Source organism: Lepisma saccharinum, chromosome 5 (assembly GCF_977018435.1).
Source record: "Lepisma saccharinum chromosome 5, izLepSacc3.1, whole genome shotgun sequence".
Taxonomy (NCBI): domain Eukaryota; kingdom Metazoa; phylum Arthropoda; class Insecta; order Zygentoma; family Lepismatidae; genus Lepisma; species Lepisma saccharinum.
The window spans coordinates 6,705,345-6,717,748 of record NC_139233.1 but is presented as its reverse complement, the minus strand read 5'-3'; the positions used below and the strand labels follow the sequence as shown (position 1 = coordinate 6,717,748).

The window sequence follows — 12,404 nt, the reverse complement described above, 5'->3', positions numbered from 1 at the left end:
ATGAATTTGTAGAAAGTTTTCGAAATAACACCCCCTTGATGAAATCCTGCGTACGCTACTGTGTCTAAACACTGCACGTAAAAGTGACAACAGCCCTTTTCAGAAAAACAGGTGCTGGTTCGAAATCAGATACGCGGCCGATCGGCTTGCTCTCGAGCTGTTGCAAAGCTACCGAACTAGCGTTCGAATCAGGACTTTAACTATAACAGACTCTAGTAGAGCGACGTGCATACAATTGACAGACAATTATTGTCCATAGTCGCTCATCCAATTTGTTTTACGGAATGCGAGGTTCAACAAACGAAACAAAATGTTAACAAACCAGTTGAAAACACCAGGGCTGTAGCACCACCAGTAACACCCTGCGTACGCCAGTGATAGGTGGTAAATTAGTGATACAATTCGCGCCAACGGCGGTCTTCCGTCACTCTACAATGCTGCTTTTCAGAACACTATTAGTTCACCTGTTGTAAACAATCCTATTCGTCATTTTTTTAATGATCAACTGTTGAGACAAAATTTAGTCGGTAAATTTATGACACAGGATAAACAAATGTATTTTTGGTTTTATCAAGAAACACGAAGATGCTTTCTACTTAGCATAACTGTATTTGTAGTGGCCGCCGCGGTTAGCACATCGCGGTAGGACGTCCCGGGTTCGAATCCTGGCTCGGACATGGATGTTTGCGATTGTCTGTCCTGAAAAGTCCTGAAATTGAAATATGAATGAAGTGTGATGGGAGAAGCTACCGCATAGGGGCTTTCCTTAAAATAAAATTTTAAAAAAAAGTCGGTAACGCGTCTGACTACCATGCTCAAGTTCCCGGGTTCGATCCCCGGCCGGTTCAAATCCGGGAACTTTTCTAACGTTGGAAGCTGCCCCGGCGCCCACCCAGCGTCGAATGACATGGGTACCTGGGGGAAACCCTGGGGGGTAAAGGCGGTCAGAGGCGTGATGCTGATCACATCACCCCCATTCATGACCGAATCAAGAAAGTGTGGGTCGTTACCCCCACACCCCCTATACGCCTTCATGGCGTGGTGCTAAGCACAGGGGAGCACTTTACCTTCATAACTGTATTTGTTACTGCAGAGAAGACTACACGGAATACGTCACACTTCAATTCAAAACGCAAAAAAAAATATGAACACATATTATACGTAGTTTAAGCTCAAATGTCTACTATTGTTTACAAGTAGACACAAATCACAGCCTAAAATATCACGCGTAACATAAAACCTTAATTGATTTTTGTCGCAAACAGAAAAGCTTGTTTATTTTGATACTACATCGTTAAACCAGTCTTAAATAAATTTTATTCGATGGAAACAGTTTCTCGATGAAACTTCAACAAACTCTGAAATGCAGGTTCGAAGAAACACGTGAACGATCAGCATAGCACAGAAAGCATGCCAGTTTGAGCCACGGCCCAGTTAGAAAATAACTCGGTAAAGAAAGAAGAAAATGCATTAAACTCACCTGCATCATAAGGAATGTATTTCTTGCTAGGTTTAGCTTCAGTGTTTCCCATGGCCCCCCAACGAAAACATAAAGGTTTCGGCTTGTTTCTCACTACCACACGTCCCCCTCGGAACACAGATTCCTGTCACAACGTAGGAGACCGAAGTTTTCGCACTACATAGCGGACGAAAGCGTTCAACTAATCTGGGCGCCTCCAATCTCGATATAGCTACAAGCCAACCAGACAACCTCTAAAATCCTGGCCAAGATTTAGGTAGGTCTTCCAGACGATTGAGTCGCCATCTTGTAGCGGGAACGAAGATTTTTTTTTTTAAAAGTTTCGCGCGGTGTTGCAATCGTTCAATGACTAAAACGTCGGGCATTCGCTTCTATTTCGGTTATTTTAAGTTGCTTTTCTGCACTATGTTGATCGCGGCGATGAGGATGAATTGATGGGATAAATGATGGGGCAAATATGAGTGCACCTTGCCCAGGATTCAAACTTAGGTACCCTGACGTCCTACCGCGCTGTAAGCATTGGTGGTTGAGTGTGCTCAGTGCTCGATTCGATCTGTCCTCTGAATGTTCCATGCAGGGGGTGTTGCCAACATAGCCAGCACGAGAAAGTTCATGGAGTTCTCTGTGTGTGAATCACACAGACAGAGAGAGAGACAGAAAAGAAGATAAATATAAATAGGAAAACAAAGAAAGAGAACGAAAAAGCTAAATAAGCAGATGTATGGATAATTTAGAGAAACGAGTAAGAAATAGAAAGAAATGAACAGAATGAGAAAGGTTGAAACGAAAGAAAGAAATAATATCAGAGGAAGAAATAAATTGAATTAGCGAGAGAGAAAGAAGGATGAATGAACGAGACATACGTAGAACTTCAGAAAATAGAAAGAAAGATGTAGATAAACAGTGATATTAGAAATATAGACAAAGAATAATAGAGAAAAACGGGGGACGAAGAACAGAAAGAAATAGAATATATAAAGAGAAGAAAGAATTCGAAATTCTCTGGCTCATGTTCGAATCCCGTCCCGCTTAATGCATTGATGTACCATTGAGTTTGTTCTTCCATCATTTCCATCGTCGCGGTTAACTTAAAAGGTTGAAACACGACGTTAAGCAATCATAAATGCAATTAACATTTACATCTACCTGCTAGCGTAGTGGTTAACGTTGTTACTTTATAAAAAAGTTTCAGCTTTGATCTCAGATGGAGAACATACCATTTGTCGGGATCTTACTTTAAAACTGTTGTTCAAGTCCCAATGATTCTTTCTGTGTAAAACTGTACTATCAACATTTTTCTACCTTGACATTTTGGTCAGGCCACTGCAAAAATTATATGAATATATCGACACGAGTGACTCAAGGGCCGTGCGACAGGCACGACACCTTCAATGGACTCCCCCGTGTGCGAATTAACGGGGGGGGGTGCCGGGGATTCCCCCAAACACAAGATTTTATCCCCGGCAAAAGAAAATTATTGTTATCCTGCCAGGGATGTTTTTATGCCCCTCAAAGAAAATGGAATTAAAAGCACAACTGAAAAATCATTGGTGTCCATGAATTGTCTACTCATCAAAGATTTCCATGCCGAAACGTTTGCAGCCTTGTGGATTACAAGAGGACCATCCCATACAGCACAACATGGTTTCAGATATGTTACGGATACATAACTCGTGAAACATTGTAACATTGCAGCAACATTGCGAAACATTACTGTGATGTTTCAGGTATGTTTCAGCAATGTAAAAATGTCCGCGAATCTAACATAACATTCGTAATGTTACAGAAACATATCAGTGCAACATTACAGAAACGTGTCAATGTAACATTGCAGAAACATGTCAGTGTAACATTACAAATACATTTCCGTAAGGTTTTGTGATATTTCAGCTACATTACAGTGATATAATTGTACATTACGGTTATATTGAATGGAATCAGTACTGTATTCACGAGTGAAATATTTAAGGGGGCCTATTGGGGTTAAGCCCCTTTACTTCAATATTTATTTGTAAATCATTTCCTGAAAATAAAATTCACAATGTTTGATACCTAATTAGGAATGATATTTAATTATATTTATTTTACCTCTCCTCAAATGACCACGTATCTCAATTGCTACAATTATTCTCGAGGGGGGGGGGGAGTGCATAAAAGTACAAAATACACATTCATTCACACCAGACAACAGTTACAACTAAAAAAAGAAAAATACTCGTATACGCCACCAAATCCTAAACTACCTTCAAATGTGTGTAAAGTTTTACATGCAATAATAAGCTCTCCGTGGTTTTTTGCACCCTGTCACAAAGAAGGTGGGATTTGAGTGATGTGATCAGCATAATGCTCCCGTCCCCTCTACTAATAGATGAGAGGCTGGAAGCATTTTAGTGTTGTATGAAATTCATTCATGATTCTATGAGTCACGGTCATCTGAAAATTCTACTCTAATGTCTCTGTATGAATGAAAACATTTTTCCTGGACAGAATACATGTTCCACATGTATGGTTTTCAACCTATATGGTGTTCGAACTTTCAGAATTACACAGCAATATTCCAAATTAATTAACATCACAAATTGAGCACATGTCTTCAAATAGTATAACTTTCGGATACTAAAATTTACTATCTGACATTCTCACCTTTTACGTATCTCAAATAAAAATTCAAAATGAATGTAATAATATCCTATATACTTACATAATTGGAGAAAGTAGATACACTTTGACCACAAAACAAATTCAGTAAATGAACCAGTAACCACAACTGGGAAATAAATATCAATTCACAAGTGCAAAGTGGAGACAAGCTAAACTTTAGCAATTTTTAGGCAGTAACAATACGAATAATATCATTGAATAATAACTAAAAATTTATAAATCAATGAAAATATTTGACATTCTCTATAATATTAAATGTGCAGTGTGTATCAGAGGTTGTGGTTACTAGTTAATTCTCTGAATGTTACTTGTGAGCAATTTCCATTGAATTATTACTTCAAAGGTATAATTATATTTACTCATTTCTATTATTTTTTAATCATGTTTGACTTTCAACGTTGTTATGGTGGTTAGGATGGGTTGGTCAGTTTCAGAATACACTGAGAAATTGAATTAAGTTCCTTGTAATGAAGGGATTTTTGGTTCGAAACTCTGGTAGAGGCACATTCCAGTGATACGAAACCCATTTTGATTTGTAGGTCCAGTCCCGATTAGCCTATTTGTGCATAAAGTGGACTTAAAACATCAATTCAAAGAACCAAATAAATATAAATAAGCATACTTTGATACATTTTTTTACAACAGCGAGTGATCAGACAGTATCCATGTCACCATTGAACTCTAAAAATTGGACATGCATCACTTCAAAGAAAAATTATTATACGTAAAAATAATATTTTTTCATAAAATATATTCTTTATTTGTCTAAATCTGTCAAAATACAAATGCTTCTGTTCTGTTAAGAAGTATTTCATTGCAGGTTCTCCGCTATAACCTCTTGTTGGAGTGCAGTAACATTCATTTTTTCCTGAAAGGAAAAAAATGTCATAATATCAATTCTGGTCAGAATTTCCATTTCAAAAAACAATATTTTGCACAGGTAAAATAAACATCTTAGCCTTGAAGAAAATTGCAAAGCAACATCAAGAATTTACATTCTTGATGTCAGCACCATTCAGTTTTTTTTTGTTTTTTTTTTTATAAAATTAACCTTCGAGAATGCCATAACACCGATTGAATTTTGGCAAAAAAAAATTGCTTTTACTTCATATTATTTGCTCAGAACTAGCAAAAAGATTTTTAGTGAATGCTCAATATGTTATGTAACATCCAAATCTTTAACATTAGTGAAAATCAATGTTTCCATCTACTTTTTTAGAAAATTTCTCAGCATTCCGCAGAAAAAAAATTTCATGTTTCATCTTTCTTTTAACATGCCAAGTTAAATACAACATCTACAACTTGTGCAATCGTGCAGTATCATAATTAGATTTTAACCTTTTATTTTATTTTTGTCAATAATCCATAATTCTACCTACCTAATTACGAAGAAATGATGATTGAATGGATTTTTAGCATAAAAACAACTAAATATTACCAATCTTTTACCTCTTGAAACATAATAATAACAATGGAACCACAAATGACCTAAATGTAGTATATTAAACTGGTATTGTTTCATAGTTTTGAATTATTGTAACTTGAAATCCAAATTTTGTCCAAAAATGATCATTCTTGCAAAAGAAACTAATCTTAAATCAGCCATAGAATACTTAATTACTGCTAAATCTGCATAAAAACTAACTGTTGGAGTCATAAACATCTTAGCATTGAAGAAAATTGCAAAGCAACATCAAGAATTTACATTCTTCATGTCAGCACAATTCAGTTTTTTTATAAAGTTAACCTCGGAGAACCCCGTAAAACCAATTCATATTTGGCAAGAAAAATTGCTTTTACTTCATATTATTTGCTCAGAACTAGCATAAAGAATTTGTGAATGGAATGCTCAATATGTTATGTAACATCCAAGTCGTTAACATTAAGGAAAATCAGTGTTTCCATCTACTTGTGCAATCGTGCAGTATCATAATTAGATTTTAACCATTTATTTTATTTTTGTCAATAATCCATAATTCTACCTACCTAATTTCGAAGAAACGATGATTGAATGGATTTTTAGCATAAAAGAACTAAATATTACCAATTTTTTACCTCTTGAAACATAATAATAACAATGGAACCACAAATGACCTAAATGTAGTATATTAAACTGGTATTGTTTCATAGTTTTGAATTATTGTAACTTGAAATCCAAATTTTGTCCAAAAATGATCATTCTTGCGAAAGAAACTAATCTTAAATCAGCCATAGAATACTTAATTACTGCTAAATCTGCATAAAAACTAACTGTTGGAGTCATAAACATCTTAGCATTGAAGAAAATTGCAAAGCAACATCAAGAATTTACATTCTTCATGTCAGCACAATTCAGTTTTTTTATAAAGCTAACCTCGGAGAACCCCGTAAAACCAATTCATATTTGGCAAGAAAAATTGCTTTTACTTCATATTATTTGCTCAGAACTAGCATAAAGAATTTGTGAATGGAATGCTCAATATGTTATGTAACATCCAAGTCGTTAACATTAGGGAAAATCAGTGTTTCCATCTACTTTTTTAGAAAATTCCTCGGCATTCTGCAGAAAAAATTACATGTTCCATCTTTCTTTTAGCATGTCAAGTTAAATACAACATCTGCAACTTGTGCAATCGTGCAGCATCATAATTACATTTTAACCTTTTATATCATTTTTGTCAATAATCTATAATTCTACCTACCTAATTACGAAAACATTATGAATATAGTATATGGAGGGCATCACAAGCCTCATGAGAAACAAAACTATACAGGACTACATGAGAGAGAAAGAGAGAGATGATTAACATAAGTGAGTAACCTAACAAGTGATTAAGAGAGAAATATAATTAGGAATTTAGTTTTGTCACACAAAAAAATATGACCGTGGCTGTGGTGCTGCCGTAGATTTACATTACGTAACGATGTCACAGAAAAAATTAGTTGATTCATAATTTGTATTAGATAGAGGCTCTGAACGTAACAAGTTACGTGGTATTCTACGCCTCTTCACTACGCACAGGGAAGTGAGAAACATTTTTTAAAAAGAAGAGGACAAATTTTGTGCAAAATTTAGGGGGAGGAGTCATATACCGTAAACGAAAACTATATAGCTATTTTTAACAGTAAAAACATGCAGGGAAATACTTTGCGTCTCGACCATTCACTTTTTCACTACACACAACGCAGGCAACTTATTTCTCGCGATTATAGTTTCATGAGGTGGAGAAGTTCAGTGCTTCTTTACGTCCACATATTTTAATTAAACAAACAAAACAAAATACTTCTTTAAACACTGTCTTGAACTGCCTTGTTTCCACTCACTTTTTCACACACGTTGCACAACATAGATTAAATATATAGCGTGCATAAGTATAACACAATTAAACACACTTTGGCATTAATAATATTCAACTTACCACTCAATAAACAACATTATTCTCCATAAGATGTGCACGACTCCCGGTCAGCGTTGAAGGTAACAAGATGGCCGCCGCAGAAAATGTCCTGGATGGCCGCCACGCATGCATGATGACTGAATCCAACGTTGCGGAAATGTCTCTGAAACATTTCTCAGATATGTAAGAAAAATGAGACGTTGCAGAAACTAGACAATGAAACTATAACATTGCAATGTTTCAGAAACAAAACTGGGACTTCATGTGATGCTTTCTGTAACGTCAACGCGAAACCAGAATGTTAGAAACATAAATGAGAGATTGTAATATTTCTGAAATATGTCTGAAACTTGGTGTGCTGTATGGGATTCTGCAAACTGACCAAGCTCACCGAATATTTATTAAAAAATCCTACAAATATCTAATTTGAATACTATTTTTATTGTTAATTAACAGAAATAAAGTTATAACCACAGTAAAAACTGCATTACATCGACAACAAATTTAGTGTATAATAGAGGAGGTTATAGTTTTATATTCTACCATTTAATCCAAATAATAAATGGATCCACAGCTTTCATAACTTAACAGTTGGGCTGAAAAGTTCGTAGGCTAACATATTAAAAAATATTTTTTTGTCAAAATTCGATTTTATTATTCAATATAGTTGTCTTCGAGGGCGATGCAACGATTATAGCGGTCATACAATTTTTCGATGCCATTTTTATAGTACGATTTCTCTTTAGCCTCAAAATAGGCCTCAGTTTCGGCGATTACCTCTTCATCAGTGCTAAATTTCTTTCCAGCGAGCATTCTTTTAAGGTCTGCAAACAGGAAAGAGTCACTGGGGGCCAGATCTGGAGAATATGGTGGATGGGGAAGCAATTTTATTACAGTTGAATATCGCTAAACATTGCTCCGAATCATCAAAACGTTGTTGCTTTTGATCGATTGTGAGCACGCGCGGCACCCATTTTGCACACAGCTTTCGCATGTTCAAATATTCATGCACAATATGTCCAACACGTTCCTTTGATATTTTTAAAGTCTCAGCTATCTCGATCAACTTCACTTTACGATCATTTAAAATTATTTTGTGGACTTTTTTGATGTTTTCGTCGGTAACAGCCTCTTTGGGGCGTCCACTGCGTGCATCGTCTTCGATGCTCATTTCGCATCGTTTAAATTTAGCAAACCACTTCTCAACGGTTGATTTTCCTGGTGCAGAGTCCGAATAATGTTTATCAAGCCAAGCCTTGGCTTCAACATTTTTTTTTCGCCAAAAAGCAATGCTTTATTAACACACGAAATTCTTTTTTATCCATTTTGTCACAATAACAAAAGCTACTTCACTCACAATGCTATATCTCACGAACTAATTATCCGGCAGCTGTGAAATTTATACACGTATCTTTTGAAGGTTAGTACTAAGTAAAAATCACATGGATTTAATTCTAGTAACGCCATCTATGAGTCAACCTACGAACTTTTCAGCCCAACTGTTATGGTTTTCTTTGTGAAAGGTCACAGAATATAAACTTTATGATTAAAATTTACGAAGTGATCACAAAAACTTGTAGGTGGTTAAATGGATATTAAGGCTGTGTCCGAAAGCTGCAAGATCATACTTGAAGCGAGCATACTTCGAGAGCATACTCGCAGTGCGGTCTTGAAGCCTGGAAGCGGAAAGCTTTCGAACTGCACTTCGACTGCAGTGCCAACACAAGTGAGGAATGCAACAAAAGTTGCTTCGAAACTAAGGCTGTGTCCAAAAGGTACAAAGTACATACTTGAAGTACAGTCTTGACGGAAGTGACGTCACCTAGTGCAGTTCGAAAGCGCCAAGCAAACGAGTGTACAAGACCAGAGGACGCAGCACACGAGCGGTGCACACTTGCGATCTGTGCTTGCTTTTCATTTGTTAAAAAAATGGACGTCTGAAGTCAATCAGCTGGTAGTTGTAGTTCTTCCATTGTGTGGAAATGTAAGTAAACAAGTTTTTAAAATACTATGTAATTTTATTTATTGGTTTTATTCATATATGCGTGGTTTCTTTCTTCTATAGTGAGAAGGTGTTTAAAAGTGAGAAAACAATTTCTTTTCCCGCGATCGTAAACCATAAACCATGTTGCGGAATGTGTGAAAATTAATTTGAAAGAGCAAGTTTCTTTCATATCTCTATAATTAATAACGTGCTGTGTTATATAAAATGCACGCCGAGTCATGTGTGTGTTGTTCACGGAAAACAAGAGTGGCACATACAGTCGATGTTTGATAATCTTAGTTTCGAAGCAACTTTTGTTGCATTCCTCACTTGTGTTGGCGCTGCAGTCGAAGTGCAGTTCGAAAGCTTTCCGCTTCCAGGCTTCAAGACCGCACTGCGAGTATGCTCTCGAAGTATGCTCGCTTCAAGTATGGTCTTGCAGCTTTCGGACACAGCCTAAAATTATCAAACATCGACTGTATGTGCCACTCTTGTTTTCCGTGAACAACACACACATGACTCGGCGTGCAGTTTATATAACACAGTACGTTATTAATTATAGAAATATGAAAGAAATTTGCTCTTTCAAATTAATTTTCACACATTCCGCAACATGGTTTACGATCGCGGGAAAAGAAATTGTTTTCTCACTTTTAAACACCTTCTCACTATAGAAGAAAGAAACCACGCATATATGAATAAAACCAATAAATAGAATTACATAGTATTTTAAAAACTTGTTTACTTACATTTCCACACAATGGAAGAACTACAACTACCAGCTGATTGACTTCAGAAGTCCATTTTTTTAACAAATGAAAAGCAAGCACAGATCGCAAGTGTGCACCGCTCGTGTGCTGCGTCCTCTGGTCTTGTACACTCGTTTGCTTGGCGCTTTCGAACTGCACTAGGTGACGTCACTTCCGTCAAGACTGTACTTCAAGTATGTACTTTGTACCTTTTGGACACAGCCAGTTTGAATCTTACAATGGAAATTTTGATAAGTTTTCGGTGAAAAGTTCATGTAATTAATTCAAATGGTGAAATTGTAGCGATATTTTATTACAAAGAACTATCGTATCCAACAGAATAACGAAAGAACGTTTTCAATCAGACATTAGAATCATGTTGACTGCCCTAACTTGTGGTACAGCGTCTTGCTTGTGGTGTGCCGGATGGAACAATTTTGGTCGGGACTGGATTGGGAATGAAATATTAATAATTCTGACATTCGGGACTAAAAAAATCCTCCATTTCCCAATCAGGTCGGAAAATTTTCGGTTTAAACCACGAATTGTAGGTGTCGCGAAAGTTTCGCTCAGCGAAATATACGCTCAGTGAAATATCCGCTCACACTTCCAAGAAACATTAATGGCCCTTCCCCACTCTATTAAAAAAAAAAAAAATATCCATGTATTCTATTTATTTAATATTTGATTCCCACTTTTTCCAGGCTGTGGATTGGCTAAATAATTGAAATATCTTTCAACTATTTAGGCGTGTTTAAAATATGTTTATAAAAACTTCGACGTTAATTTCTTGCTAGAAAGCTTTGTCATATCGTCCGTTTATCGAGTTTACTGCAGCTTTTGTAAGAATGATACACTCTGAGACACGATCTAATGTCGATCATAAGTGGAGCTCGGAAGTTGAAGACCTATAAATTGCCAAAAAAGGCCTATAAAAAGACCTAAAAATATCAAAAAAAGGACCTAAAAAGGGGAAAAAGGATGTATAAATGTGATCCAAATTAATTAATAACTTCAGTTTTAATTACATATTTAATGAATAAAAAAAATACAAAATTATGGTGGTATGGAACACACAGTGCGAAAAAACTATATGAATGAAATGCATCTTCTTTCAGAGGTTATATATTTCTTAGATTAATGTAATTTGAAAAATCGTATTTGAAGAATCATATTTGGCCTAACCACACTAGGGTTACCTGCTTCAGTCGTCCAAAAATGTTTTTCTCTCGTTTCAGGGATGGTTCAAATATATTATTTCTCTTTTTTATTTCTTTACTGCATAAAGGATGTTTAAGAGGTGATGAACTGATGATGATTCGAATTGAGAATGGGCAGCAAAAACGTAGTCCAAAGAAGGTGAAGTTGCAAAAAAGCCGTTAATACCTAAAAAAAGGCTAAAAAAGGACAAATAAGCCAAAAAACATCGAAAAAGGCAAAAAAGGACAAATAAAACCCTCCTTTTTCTGGCCTACAATGACCCAAAATGAACATATATTATGTTGGGCCTCGTCTTCGGACACTAGGAAAAAAAGGATTTTTCCTCAACTTGCGAGCCCTAATCATAAGTATCCTTCTTCTTGTTAGGCAACAAAGCAAACACGATCGGATGTATGTTCGTCTCTTCGTTGTTGCTCCCAAAATCGGCGTGAATTGTGTAAATTTGGCAAAACTGTTTGCTTGAACTTTTAAACGTTCCGTCCATGAAAAAGTTGCCATAAATCTGTAATCTCTCTCTCCCTTTTCCTGCGCTCAGAATAGTAATTCTTTCACCTGAAGTATTGCCCTTAGCTGTTGTAAGAATCTCCATAGTGTAACACACAAAAGAAGTCACACCTGAAATGAAACGAAATAAATAGTTGGTAGCGAAGGGATGCATTGCTCTCAGCAGTGAATCATACGCAGGCGCGCTTCTTTCCTTCAGGAAGCTGAGAACAATGTCGCAACATTCCATTTGAGCGAAATTTGGACAGCGCATTTTTCATCCAATCCGAATTGTACACACTATTTCCTTTTGAAGTGATTATTTTTGCATTTCTGGAATAAAAACTGTTAATTTGAAGAAATTTCAGACACTTATCGTGCACAAAATATCAAGATCTTTTAAATAAAATCCTTTGGAATTTCTCGGCTGTTCGGGATTTCGAGAAGTC

At 36.1% G+C, this 12,404-nt stretch overlaps 1 protein-coding gene across 3 annotated transcripts in view; it reads right to left on the bottom strand.

Annotated features, from left to right (window-relative positions):
- The window catches only part of MnM (myomesin and myosin binding protein), a 92,518-nt gene that overhangs the window by 69,139 nt on the left and 10,975 nt on the right, over positions 1-12,404 (bottom strand). The window contains exon 1 of one of the 3 annotated variants that reach the window (XM_083122093.1): positions 1,481-1,669. The exons of the other annotated variants lie outside the window; for them this stretch is intronic. Within the exon in view, the coding sequence (XP_082978219.1) occupies positions 1,481-1,532 (52 nt within the window). The 5' untranslated portion in view covers positions 1,533-1,669. Of the gene's footprint in view, positions 1-1,480; positions 1,670-12,404 lie in introns of those variants that run through there. 3 annotated transcript variants of the gene reach the window in all.